We start from the raw sequence: 14,837 nt of genomic DNA, 5'->3' as shown, positions 1-14,837 counted from the left end.
GGAAATACAGAGGTACTTGTAGTGCAAGAATATTGAAGTACCTTCTCATATGATTAGGTCTACATTTTGCCTCTTCTGTCCAACAAATAATAATTTCTAGTTCTTTGCATTTCTCACATTGTTCTGGAAGTAATAAAATATTTATTCTTTGTGAAGCCAGTGGAATTTATTTTCTTATCTCCAGCCAGGAAAGCACTGATGAAGTGCATTATTGGTATGCAACTTGTGTCATCCCAAACAAATTTGTAGTGTATGTCTGATATGTAATTGTAATGGTGTAATTCACGAGAGGGAATATTTCAGTAAATTTCTTGTGAAAAACAAGGAAACAGTGCTGTTTTCTCTGAGGCTGGTAAACAAATAGATATCAGTATGTGCCTAGAAAATCTGGAGGTTGAATTTCTGGGAGAGGGAAATAACTGCATTAAAACTCATTTCATGGGCTTAAAAATGCACATAACTCCCATCCATCAGCATTTCTAGCACTTGTTTTCTGTGGCCATCAATAAATGACATTTATCTTTATCCTTCTCAACAGCCACTGGACTTTGAGACCAAAAAGTCCTACACCCTGAAGGTGGAGGCAGCCAACATCCACATTGACCCTCGCTTCCTCAGCGGGGGCCCCTTCAAGGACACAGCAACCGTGAAGATCGTGGTGGAGGATGCTGATGAGCCCCCAGTCTTCTCCTCACCCACTTACCTCCTGGAAGTACATGAAAATGCTGCTCTCAACTCCGTGCTGGGGCAGGTGGCAGCCCATGATCCCGACGTGTCTTCCAGCCCTATAAGGTAGGGCTGCTTGCAGGTGTTCTTTGGGAATGCTACTGGCTGACCCCACTCACTGTGTGACTGTTTTCCTGCTGTTCTTTTTATGGGAAAATTCCTGGGTAGGATTTGGTTTGTGATGTTAGATTTACCAGCTCAGATCATTTTCAAGGTCCCCAAATGCTCCTTGCAATAGTGGTCTTATAAAACAGAGGAATGCAGTGAAAATAAGAAATGTGAGTGGTTCTTATGAGAAATGAGGTTGGATGGGGTTGAATCATCAGAGAGTATCTCTGCAGTGAATTTAAATAATCTAATAGTGTCTGCATTAACAATACTGAGTTTATGCCACGCCAGTTGTAGAGTTGTTAAAACGTATTTTGTATCCCTTTGTCTAAACCCATTCCTGGTTTAAAGATACAAAAGTCACAGATGATTATGCCCATATGACTTCTGCATCTTCAGTTTATACTATTTTCCCTTTTTGATCTAATTTGAACAAAATATTTTATTCCAGTAGGATCAGATCAGTGAGTTTTATCTAATTTTATGGGCACACATGTTCCCCTCCTCTTTGGTAGTGATTGGATGGTGTGATAAGTGTTCCAGAGCACATTCTGCTCTGTAGTACTGCCTGCTAAAACATTAGGAAAACCAATACTAAAATGTGAAATTCATAGCAAAAGTATATGTGGAGAGAGTCTATTTAATAGTTGTCATCACTGTGCATTGCTGCCTCAGGGAATTTAGGCCAGGCAGCATCAGGACGATGAGAGGATGATGTCAGCTGTTATAATTCATCATTTTCTATCACTGTGATTTTCTAATCATTGTCACTTCCATCAGGTTTGTTGCAGAGCTGGACTTTAAACCTTTACATAGAGGCCCTGCATGACACTTATCATAGTATAGTATCTTCAGAATTAGAAATTGAGAATTGCCAACATGTTTGGATGCTTTAGGACTTGCGTGTGAAGATGCTGGGAGAGTATGTTTGAGTTTTACAGAACTTCCTCCTGAGGGGCAGCTCTGATCTCCCCTCCCTGGGTCAGAGACAGCACCCAGGGAACATCTGGAGATCAGGGAAGGTTCTGTGTCCCCAGAGGTGCTGGCACTGCCCAGGGAATGGGCACAGCCCCGAGGCTGCCACAGCTCCAGGAGCGTTCGGACACCAGGGATGGACAGGGGGATGCTGGGAGGTCTGGGCAGGGCCTGCAGGCAGACTCGATTATGGGGTTTTTTGAAGGAGTTTTGAATGAGTTAGAGATGGGACCTCTGAGATTTTCAGATGATGCAGTTTATTTTTCTTATCTTCTACATAAACAGGAAGGGTGAGCTCAGCTCGTATCTTCACTGAGTGGTTCAGAAGGTCACAAGACCTTTAGTTACAAGGTCTTTTACGTATTTATTGACCAATAAAACACTGTCAACAAGGATTTTTTTTTTTTTTGATCCAATCCTTAAATATTTCATCTTATGGATCCATGCTACAGCATGAGCTTTCTTAGCCAATCATGTTATAACACACAAACCTACAATACTGCATTCTGAACTCCTTGTTTACCGTTGTAGCTACTTCTATTTTTTCTGTATCTTAAACTCTGAAACTCTAAACTTTACTTAGCTTAACATGTCTCTGCTTTAAACTATAAATCCACATCCTTGCTTCTGTCACCTAAGTTTGGAGGCCTTTTCCAAGGTCTCAGATCAAATCCTGTGTTTAATTCTAAGCTTTGCCTTACAAGTCCAAAGTTCTGAGAGTTCCTTGCATTTCAGATTCCAACACTCAGTAATCCTTGGGGGTCCCTTTCCACTCAGGAAATCCTCTTATTCTATGATTCTCATTTCTGAATCAGACCCAAAAGCAGATAAAAACAGCATCAGCTACCATAGATTCCTAAACAAAAACACCATAGAACGGCAGGGTTCAATCTGTCACAGTTGAAGCAGTGGCTCCATCCCTGATTTTTTTTCTTGCTGCTGCCCACTGGTGTCTGTGAAAAGGACAAAAAAGATCCCCTGAAAGGAATGTGAGACCAGCCATGGTGACAGCAAGCGGGCTCCGTTCCCTGCACTCCAGCTCCTCAGCAATCTCTCTGTCAGTTCCTTCTCTCTGCCCTGCCCTGCTTTGCTCTTGGCTGGGTCCTGGCTCCTCTGCCCCATCCCCTCTGCTCCTCATCCCAGCCTGCTCCACCCCTGCCTCACTTTTACCTTGCCTGCTTTTCCACTCTTGTTCTGCTGCCCTGGAATTTTTTTCTCACCTGTCTCAAACTCTTAATAATTCAGAAAAAAACATAATAATTTTACAAACCTACCTCTGTTCTAAAACTTAGCCTTTTTGTTCTGTCCAAGCCACAAAAAAATGGATCTGAGTAAAAGATTTACCTAGTTTCCACTTTTTCATCATTTTATAAATCAAGAAACCATCAAACTTCTAAAAACAAAAATACTTTGTGTTTGTAAACTGAATTAGAAATGTTATTGCTCATCAGGTCATATAAAAACACTTAGCATACATGAAACAGAAATGGCCAAAATAAATTAAATTTTTTAAAAGGTAATTTATTAGTATGATTTGTATATTTTCTTTAAATAATAGATACAGTACTTTATAAGATTTAATATTATCTAAAATATTGGCTTAATAGCTAATTAAGGAACATACAGAGCCAAATTTTCTGTGCAACTTTTTTGCGCTTGTTTGCTTTCCTGATTAATTTCGATTTATCTGGGAGAGCTCTAGAAAGCTCAGATTCTTCAGGGATTTTTTTGCATAAAAATATTTTAAGGACAGGAAAAATTTCAAGTTAGTAATTCTACAATTAAAAGAGGGAAAATAGTAGTTGGAGACAAGTAGGGAGCAGAATACTATTCCTTTCTTTCCAATTTGGAACGAAACAGAAAGCTGGCATGTTCTAACAGAAACATATTCAAGCAGTGGTTTTATTGATTGGAATCTACATTTCAGATGTTTCTTCTATTATTGAATCATGTATATGATACAGATTGTATGCATATTTTCTATTATACCAAAAATATCAAACTTTAGTTAAAAATCTGAAAAATTACAACAAGCTGTTCTAAAACTGGTGGACTCTTTTAATGTTAGTGTTGCCTGGCCTTTTAAAATCCCTTTTTTTTCCTTCAAGACAGAATTTTAGCAGGCAACAACGAATTGTATTTCAAGGAAATTACATTTTCTCAATAGATATCTGTTCTATCAATATTTAGCTTAGACAGAGCTACTGTGTACATTTGTTATAAAAAGCCAGGCAGCACAAACAAAATATGAATCACCTTCTGTGCTCCCAATACCACGTCTGCTTTGCATTAGTCTGGTACACAAAGGCTCCACACATTCAGAGGATTGCAGTGCCACAGATGAAATCAAACTTGGATGTCTCTGAACATGGGAAGAGTCTGGTAATTGAGTCAAAAGATAAAATGTTAAAGAATTTTAAAAAGTTATTATAAAATACAGCCTGGAAAGAAGCTTGTGGTCTTAGGGGAAGGTGTCCTTGCCCAAGGCACAGGTTAGAATGAGATGATCTTCAAGGTCCTTTCCAACCCAGACTATTCTATTACTTTATTTTTTTTTTTTTCTTTTCTTCTTCTTCTTTTTTTTTTTTTTTTTAAGGAAAAAGAATTGTTCATCCAAATTTCTGGCCAATTCACCAGTAGTTTGTTTTTAATGCTTGCTTAGAAAATATAAAGCATTGTCTGAACTTTCTCCCACTTGATCTGAAGGCAGAAAGCCTCTCATAGGTTTACAAGCAGGTGTGTAGATGGATTTTGGGGCTGTCCTGTGCAGAGCCAGGAGCTGGAATTCGATGATCCTTGTTGGTTAGGATATTCTGTGATCCTGTGATGTTTCTTTTAATTCATCAGCTTTAAAATAAGCAACACAAGCTCTTTTTGATCCTTAGTTGCCATTGTGCAGTGCATAATGTTTAGGGGCCTCCTATTTTTAAGGCTGATGGTGAAAAAACTTTAGAGAGTTAGGTAATAATTGCAAATAATTGCAGTTTGTTGCGTTCCAGCCCAGTAATTCCAGGATTTAGTGTCAGGGCCACATCAGGATGCATGCCTGTCTTTTGGGAAAGGGCCTGTGAGGCTCTGCTGTGGGCAGGGTGGCACATCCTGGGAGCAGCTCTGGCCTGGGGACATCATCCCCTGCTAGCCCACAGCTGTGGCTCCAGCAGTGCTCACTCCATGCTCCTGGTGTTGCTTGATAACGATGCTCTCTTCATCTGCAGTGAGTTATCTTGGATAAAGCATGATCCAGGCACATGGCAAAAGCATGAGCAGTAATGCTTCTTCTCTACTGCAAGTGCCCTCCTATAAATCACTGCCCTTCAGTGACTTTCTCTGTGGAGAGATAAGAGTCACTGGAACAAGTTTTCCTCATTCCTTTCGGCAGAGATTTCATCTTTGGCAGCAGTTGATCATTTTCTTAATTCACAGCAGGCCTTAAAAACCCAGACCCAGTATTTGGTGCCTCCCCAATGGTGCAGTTGTTTATCTGACACTAAGTACCCTGTCCAGTCAGTCTGGCATTAATAAAAATGGTGATTTACCACTCCTGGGGTGCCAGTGCTGAGGTTAAAATCACAGAAGGAGCAGCAAAAAAAGGATTTCTGCTCCTATTTACATTGGTGCAAATAAGGAGTAAATCAAATAAAGTCATAACAGCAACAGTGCTAGAGCAGGACTGAGAATCCTTTCCATGCTTCTGTTAAACCACTGTGGGGTTGTTCCTATAATTGCCATAGCAGACTCATAAACTAACCCAAACTTCCCAATAACATGTGCTGGCTTTATGGCAATTTCAAAAAAATATTATTTCCCAAGATATTATTTTCTCATTTTTAGAGAAATATATGTTTTATGTATGTTTTATGGATCTGACAATGCATTCCCATTAAAAAGAGTTACAACACCATTATCATGAAGAGGAAACTGCCAATGTATCATTAGTTTTCCCAGGTTTATGACAATGCAGATTTTATTTTTTGGTTTTGTAACAAATATTTATCATATTAAAATGAGGAGAGGGTTTTACCTCTTTGTTGTCTTGCAAAGACACACAGCTTATGTTAAAAATGTTTCCTCTTGAATTGCTGGGTTTGTGTTGTGAGTAAATACTGCTGGGATGAGATGAAATGTGATATAATAAACTCACAAATGTGTCACTCCCTCTTTTATAACTTCAAAACCTGCATGGCAGGAAGGCCGTGAGTAGAAGTTTAAGGATCCTTAGAGAAAAACTGTCTTTCTTCAAAGAAAAAAAGTGGAATTTATGTCAACCCCAGGTCAACTAATCACTGAATACCATATGAGCATTTAACATTTTATTTTGTTTGTGGACTGGGAAAATTTCTTATATGTTTGGGATCAGTAGAGTTCTTTCATCATCATTGCCTAAAACTTGAAAATGAAAAGAAAATTTTAAGTGATGACTTCTTACAAACAGCTGACTGCTGTCTTTTCTGGTATTTTCTTGAGTGAAACCCTAAATCTGTGAAAGGCTGTAAGGTATTTTTACTAACTTCACTAGTACCAGAATTTTACTTCTAATTATTTAATTGGAACTAGGGAGACATCAAAATATGGTTAAGATCTATCTTCAAAATTGATTGCCTGAAGTTAAGTACCTACAGCTTTATTCATCCACACAAGTGACCTGACTTTCAGAAATACTGAGTTTAGTGCAGTTCCCATTAAACCATAGAGAACTGAGTATGTGGAGCTCATGAGAAAATCAGTTTACTTAAATGTCCAAATACACATGCATGTGTCCAGCTTTAGGCACAGATATTTGGAATTTGACTTCATATTTTTTCTGGTACTCTTCTTACCAAACTAGTAATTTTTCAATGAGTAAAACTAGTTCTTCTCAGTTTCAAACAAAACAAGTAAATATCTAACAAATCCCATTTCATAGTTAAACTGGGGTTTTCCCTCTTAAATCCATTACTTGTTAAGTATCTTAGCAGTGTGATCAGGTTAGTTCTGAACTCTGGCAATGCAATATTTAAACACTTAAACTTTGAGATTTTGATAAGTTTTCATCATTTAGAGCTCTTTTTGAGAGTGAGCTGTATCTTACAGACTGCATTGCACAAATAATCTAATTGCAATGTAACTTTTATTCTAAATATGAAAATGTCTGATACTGAAATTAAAAAAAAAATGAACACAATAATCCTAAGCTTTGAAATCAGATGCTAATGCTGTGTCTATTAAAATTGATTGTGTTGGCTGGAATGAGTTCGAGTTCATTGGAATATATTTATTGTAGTGTATAAAGGGACCTCCAAATCAGAATATTTTTTGGAAATTGCTTCTGCTAAAGCACAAACCAGAATGGAATAGCTGATTTTCAGATAACTATGCCATTCTCACTGTAGTAAAATGCATTCTTTTACTTTTATTGGGGTATTTTAATAATGTGCTTGCAGAAGGTAGAAAAGTGATGAGAAAGTGACAGTCTGGAAACACTTTTCTGGCCACTCCATAAGGTAATTGAGTGTGATACCTTATTCTAACTCACCTAACTATTCTGCCTTGCTGTAATGCAGAACAGATGTAAAAACTGCCAGCGCATGTTGGTAGCTTCTGTAATACACAGACACAAAGGCTTAAAAGGCTTTTGTAGAAATCCACAATTAGGATTCAGTAAAACCCCTTGAAGTCAATTTCTGTTAAACCATATCAATAGTTTATCATTCAACTCCCTCTTTCCCTACCTTTCCTGTCAAGAAACTGAAGGCTCAGTTTTGTAATTTAGTTTCTTTTGGTGAATAATTCATTAATAAAATAACTCTGTGCAAATGGACAAACATAAAAAGCTTTCTGGAGATCTGGACCTGAGCCTTTTAAATCATCATCCTGCTTAATCACCATTGGAGCAATCCACTGCAGCTCTGGCTCCCTGCTTGGGCTGCAGAACTTACCTGGACATTCACATTTGCAAACTCTGACTACCTGTCAGATGGAACTTGTTTGGTTAAAAATCAGTGATTTCCACCCACAAAAGAATCAAGCCCCCAGCATTTGCAGTGATTTATAGGAAAAAATGGTGATTCACTGTGCTCTGCCCATGGAGCTGCTTGAGCCATAAGCAAATAATGTGTTTGGTGAATCGTTCATGCTTCGTTAATCTGAAATTTATTGGTAAAAGAAAATTATTCATCCCTTTTAAAAAATGACCACAAAGCCCACCACTTTTGTTGCTTTAATAGATTACTGTTGAAATTATCATCAGTTACTGTGAAATACCATAGAAGCTGTCCAATAAATGTGATGGATTGTGTAATTAACTCTTGATCAGCACTGTTTTTCAGAGATGCTACCCAGTGAACCTGAGGACACTTTACGACCTTCACACTGGGTATACAGCTAATTATTCCTTGGGCAATAATTATTAAGTTTTTTTAGCCTCAGTTTGTCATTTTGTCTTCTAAATTATTATGCTATTGAGCTTCTCAATCCATTTGGCTATAAAACTGCAGCTCTCAGAGGGCTCCCTAAATTGTCTCTGTGACTGTATGGATTACACCAACTTCATTAAGTAGATTACAGGGATGTCTGTTTTGCAGGTTTTCCATTGATCGCCACACTGACCTTGAGAGACAGTTCAACGTCAACGCAGAGGATGGGAAAATAACTCTGGCAACACCCCTGGACAGAGAAACCAGCACGTGGCACAACATCACTATTGTAGCCACTGAAACCAGTAAGTGTTTGAGTACTCTGACTGTTCTGGTGGGTTTATAATTGATTTTGACAGGCTGTGCAGTGGAAACTTTATGTAATTCAGTAAAATAAAATGTATTGGGTGTTCAAGATAGAGAATTTTGGAAATAAGGCTTAATTTTTGTGCAAGCTCATTTTATTTTAGTTTTCACAACAGCATTTTTTTTTCCCAGTGAATATGGCAAAAGATATTCTGAAGCAGTAGATGAGTACAGGGTATTCAGAGTAAACGTTAAAAAATGGTTTAAAAAGCACAAACCAAAGCCTTATAGTTAGCTCTATTAAGACAGAAAAAAATTAAAGCTTTGCTATTGTAGAAGTAAATTGAAGGCTCAACCCAGACGTTCTTAATTCTGAGTGCTATTATGTTTCAGAGCCATAAATGATTAAGCACAGGGGTAATGTTGCATGAAAGTAGTGCTGTTGGATACATATGGATGAGTTTACTCACACCCTACTCTCAATAAGAACCTGCATTGTTCAGGTCCACAGAGCCATGGTGGCTGCTCTGCAAACCTGAGTCAGGAGATCTGCCTTGCCTGGCAATATGGGTCAGAGATTTTAATCAAGGAGAATTCTTAATTAATTTGCAGCTGCTGACAAGATCACACACGGCAGTGTGATTTATTATTCATATTAGCACTGTATTTTAGACAATGCATTCGACACAAGCGTGTTGAGGCAAAGGAGCAGGCGGGGAAGGTGGGGCTGGCACCCCGTGTGGTGTCCTGACCTGGAACACAAAGCCTGGAGCCCTCTGTTCTGTTCTGCACTCAGGGTACAGCAGGACCCATTTGGGCACACACAGAGCCAGCACTGTAGGAATATCTGCCTGCAGAGCTTGGTGACCAGTGCTGCTCACTCCTGCAGAGAGAGATGCCTCATGCCATGTCTGCTTGTCCCCAAATCTCTGCTTTGAAGGATACAGCATTGTGGTACAGAGCATTTGAAGCTCAGTTTCACAGTGCTATAGACATGAACATAATTAATTGGTGGATAAAATATGGTTATTTGGCCCATTTTTCTTGTCTAATATCTTTCCTGTGGTACTTGTTGGTGATGAAGATAGACAGGGAATACTGATTCAGTGATCAGAACTGAATTTATTGTGGACTACCAATGCTTATATAGTGTTTTAGGAAGACTAGTAATGTTTACTACAATGATTAGGTTAAAATCACATACAAAAAGTTATGCATATTACAACATCTCTTGCTTGCAGAGTTTAATGAGATTTTCTTTTTCCAGTGAACCAGTCTGATTGAATCTTCTTTTAAAACTTCTCTTTGCTCTTGCTAAGGCATCCTGTTATCAAATCTCTTATGCTAACCAGGTCCAAGGTCCAGCATCTGTCTTGTGTCCCAATATCACAACAGTACTTGTTTTCAAAACCAAACCTGTTAGGAATCCCTGACACATGGGAAAGGTGGGTCTGGGTGTGAACTGAGCTCCCAACCTCCAGTCCTTGTACCCTGTGTTCCTCTGACCCACCTCAGTAATTTGGGGATTTCATTGCCAGTAGTGCCAACAGTGCCCTGTCATTGTGCCATCTTGCAGCCAAACAATACTTTGATAAACTAGCAAAAATAATTTAAACTTCTCTGCTTGCAGGGAAGCCAAGCCACAGGGAAGCACATGAGGAAAGAAAGGAAGGTGTGGTTTCATCAGGCATACTTTTTCCACTTCATATCTAACCAGTTAATAATTTTAATATTTTTAAAGGAAAAATATATAACATGTCCATACAAATTTTCTCAGATCATGAGATTTACCAACACCATGAAAAGCAGAATTATTAGTTTATGATTCATCACTCTCAGATGTTGGAATAGTAAAAGTAAAGTGAAGTCATTTTGCAATTTGTTTTCTCCAAAAAGTCAAAAAGGAACAAGATAAAAGGAATAATTTTGCAAGACACTCCTCCAGTTCATTTTTATATCTCCTTTACATGTGTGTGTCATAGCAAAGCTGCCAGAATTGTACTTTACTAAGCCACACGAGCATGAAGTCTTCCTGTTGGATTTTCATTTTTTTGAAACATAATTATACTCAAGAATTTTGTAAGAAATCAGCCTTGTCATTAGACTTCATGGGAGCCTCAGCATCTACTGCTATTGTAAAATTGCCTCTTATCAGACTGGCTATGAAAATAATAATGCAAATCTTGTTCTGAGCATTTGTGTTCCTGCTGATGGCTTATTTTTGCATTCCTAATATAATTATTTAACATTTACATAAAACAAGAGCTTAATTTCATAGACTACTGTCTTTGCTTATTTAAGTGAAATTATTTTTAAGCTCCTCAAGCAGAAATTAAATTTCCTTGTAGAACTGTCAAACAGGGAAAAATGGGCATTTTTAGATTTTTTTTCCAAGACAGTAATAGACAAAATCTCTGTTGTAAAATAAAAGAAACTGTTGGAGGCAGACACAAGCAACAAATGCAAATGCAAAGTGTGTTATTATAATGCCTTCACTGACAGTCTTATTAATGGACTGCTGATCTCTCACAGGAAAATAAATTTGTGGGAATTGTTCGTGCAGGAGCATTTCCTCTTCCTGGGCTGGCTGCTTCCCAAGGCTTGTGCAAGGCTCTCCTCTCCATCTGCAGGGCAATGACCAAGCCATTTAACTGCCATTAAATTTGCTTACTACTCATAAGCCATCATGCTGGATTTTTATTTCTTAATTTCCAGCATGGTAGATCTTAGATCATATGAATATGTCCTAATTTAGCAACACTTTCATAAATAAACACCAACTTTTGGCAAACCATAATTCACTATTTCAGAGCTTTGTGATGGTAAGGTACCTGCATCTAAATTTGTGCTCTAAGTTGATTTAATTTTTGGCAGTTTCCTGCCAAGACAAATTATTTATTTGTATCAGCCCCTCAGCCACTGTCTCAGGTAGGAATATTCCAAAGCAGGATTGGTGTGGCTGAATGAAGCGTTACTGATTCTGCATTTTAACTTGAAATGGGGGTGAAGATCCTCAGGCTCAGACTGGCTGATCTTTTTAAGAGTGATCAGATTTAAAATGTGTTATAGTAATAATAATTTTAAATTTAAAATATTTTAAATATTTTAAGTATTTTTAATCTTAATGCTCCAAAATATTAATTTTACTCTTTCATGTCTAGCAAAACAAGGCAGAGGAAAGTGTGAGCCAGTGGGGAATGTGATTCTTCTACACGTACTTGACAGGCAAAATACCAGTTTGGGGTTGTTTTGTGGGATTTTTGTGGGGTTTTTCATTTCATTGGGTTTTTATTTAGAAGACAGACATTTTCTGTTCTAATTCATAGGCAAGTGTCTGGCCAATACTTGTTCAGACATAATTCTTGCTATTGGTAACAAGTAGCATTACCATTGTGTTCTGAGACTTGTGCAAAGTGAGACATTTTAGATGGTGCTGTTCCCTCTTTTACTTTCGCATTGCTGACAGACTCTTTTGAAGGAGTTTCTGGTTCTCTGCAGCCTTGGTTTTCAAGGACTTAAACTGGCCAGCCAGACTAAAGAAGAGCTGCCTTGGGTGGCTCTCCCTCACATCTTTGCCCAGACTTTTGTCTTGCCTTTGCGTTCTGGTTCCTGAAATGCGTGGCCAGTGCACAGGGCTTTTGCCTCCTGCTAAAATCCCAGAAGCCACGGTGCATTCTGCTTGTGTTCAGGGACACACCTGGTGCACTGGCTTGGTTTGCAAGCTGCAGGTTGAGCTCTGGGTAGGAGCTCAGAGAGACAGGAGGATGTGACCTGTGACCCTTTGCATGCCAAGGGGTCCCATGACCAGCTGGGTGAGGGACACCCAGAGCCAGGGCAGGAGCCCAGGGCTCAGGAAGAAGAGCCAAAGCTTCCCTGTGCTCAGGCTGTGAAGGGATAAAAGCTCAGGATAAAAGTCTTTGTGGGGTCCCTCCTCAGAGGCACAGCCTCAGGCTGTGGCTGTGTTACTGTGCTGGGAATAAATGGCTTTATGGAACGAGAGATCTGAGACTCTGCTGAGGGAAACCTGGGCTGGAACCAGTGAGGAAACCTGCTCTGGCTGTGAGTGGGGCATGGGGAGTCAAGAGGGGACCTGGAGCTGCTGATGAGTCCCAGCAGTGACAATGTAGGGTGGTGGGAATGTACCTGGCAGAGAGTCCCATGAATGGTCACACTGGGAAGTTCCCTTTAATAGTTGCATGCCCACAAGAGTGAATTCATTAATCTTTTTGTGGTTACTAGAGATTAAACCAAGCAAAGAGCCATCTGTGGAAAAGAATGAACTGAATGAGATTAACATGGTACAGATGATGTTTAGGTCATACAGGTAATATTTAGTTGCTGGTTTCAATATGTCAGATCTAGCTACACATTTTCCTTTAGACTCTTTCTGCAGCTTTAATCCTCTCAACTGCTACCCTTAAATTTGTCTACTCCTAAATATCTTTTGCACATTTTTTCTATTGTGTGATTTCTTACATCTCTTTTTTATGGATCAAATTAATTTTTGTGTCTTTGTTGCTTAACGTTTTTCCTCACTTGTCTCCTCTGTGCTGATGAATTCTGCCTTATGGATTTTCAAGAGAAGATAATATTAGAAAGAACCTTGACATCTTTGAAAGATACATCTGAAATGCAGGATTAGGGCGTGCAGAAGAAATACACTCATGGCAAGGGTGAGACTCAAAGCTATTGAACCTGTGAATTGATTCTTAAATTTTCTTTCTACATTGCCATTCACCAAGTTTACCCTGCTGAATGGAAAGGAACAGGAATATCAAGGTAGTGAAAGTCTGGAGGAAAAAGGTCCACTGGCAAAATGATTCCCTGAGAATGAACCTTTGTGCTCTGTGGATATAAAGGGTGAATGTTGTCACTGACCCTGGACTTTAAACACTGACCTAATGAGATTTCTCATTAGTTTGTGGTGTAGCTGAGACTTACATGAGCTTAAAGTTGTAGCCAAGGTTGGGGGGTTTATTTTAAATTTAAATGCTTGAGAGAGGGGTGAATGTTAGACTTGTTCTGTAAGTCAGGGTTGATACTGCTGCTCATGTTTTTGAACTCTCTGGAGCTGTATCCTGAACAGGAAAGGAATCTGGGGACATGTGCAAGGATTTTTGACAGCCTGAATTGCAGTGCAGTAAGAATGAATGATTAAATTACAGACGTCTCTTTTGGTGCATCTTTTTTTATGTGTACAAAGGCTCATCACATCTTTGGTTCTTTGCTACTTGCTTGAAATGAATTTTTTACCATTCAGTAAAATCTGGTGAAGTCAGGATCCTAAAAGTCAGATGCGATCTCATTCTCCTGAACCCACAAATACATTTTTTCACTGTGTAGATTACAATTATAGCTGTAGCTCCTGCTCCCATTGACATGCTTGTGTTAACTGGCTGCCAATTTTGCTGGGCAGTGAAGCAGAGCAGGGTTCAGGCTGGGTTTAACCTCCTCAGTATTCTCCCAGCTTCTTGCACAGGTTTGCCAGCACTTACCACGTTACGTGTTGTCAGTGCTAGTCAGAGGAAAAGAAAATCAAATAGCCATGACTTATTTATTAGACCATTTTTTCCTACAGATTCTGAATGGAGCTCAGAATCACTGATCATTCAAGAGATCAGATTGCCAGACATGGATAAGTCATGTAATAATTAAACCCTGTTCTCTTTCTGCTTCCAGGTCCATGGATTTCCATTTCCATTTTCTAATGGCTGGAACAGCCACCTTGCAGATACTTCCTAGCACACTCACAATGTGGGCCATTAATACTAGGAAAATGCCCATCATTGCTGGTTAATTGAAATAACAACAGCAGTAATAAATGGAGAACTGGTGTAGTTTGAAACTAAAGTATAACTTATCTCAGAGAACCTGGTTTAACTTAGCCTAGAAATTTATTAGCAATAGAATTTGACTGCACAACATTCCTCTGATTTAGATATTAATATCCTGATATTTGCATATTCATCCCTCCAAAACTGAAGATGAGATCTGCTTGAGATACAGAATTCTAGTGAATTCTTTGGAAACAAAATATCCTGCAATGTGTTCAGTATTAGCAATGCTTATCTGAAATTATCTTTTTTAAAAGTGAAGTAATTTTTCCCCCAGAATATGCATATTACATAGTTCAGCTTCCTTGAATGACACCATAGATTTCAACAAGTAAAGACTTCTAAATATATTCCACTTGGCTGGCTCATATTTGTGACAAACACATCAATAAATAACAGAAAGCCTGGCTCATTATCTCTAAAGACAGCTAAATAATGATCCCTTTAAACTCTCCAAGCCTGCTTTCACTCCATGTACCACTGAGTGGACTACTCA

The 14,837-nt window shown here is 38.8% G+C and overlaps 1 protein-coding gene across 3 annotated transcripts in view; it reads left to right on the top strand.

The window, feature by feature from the left end:
- CDH8 (cadherin 8) overlaps positions 1-14,837 on the top strand; it is a 159,758-nt gene that overhangs the window by 98,117 nt on the left and 46,804 nt on the right. For all 3 annotated transcript variants that reach the window (XM_077786269.2, XM_085589455.1, XM_085589456.1), the window contains 2 exons: positions 539-792; positions 8,370-8,506. In XM_077786269.2, the coding sequence (XP_077642395.2) occupies positions 539-792; positions 8,370-8,506 (391 nt within the window). The remainder of the gene's footprint in view (positions 1-538; positions 793-8,369; positions 8,507-14,837) is intronic.

Source organism: Lonchura striata, chromosome 11 (genome assembly GCF_050655825.1).
Source record: "Lonchura striata isolate lonStrDom1 chromosome 11, ASM5065582v1, whole genome shotgun sequence".
In the NCBI taxonomy this organism is placed as follows: Eukaryota; Metazoa; Chordata; class Aves; order Passeriformes; family Estrildidae; genus Lonchura; species Lonchura striata.
The sequence above is the reverse complement of the archived record's forward strand: the minus strand, read 5'-3'. Positions and strand labels throughout refer to the sequence as shown.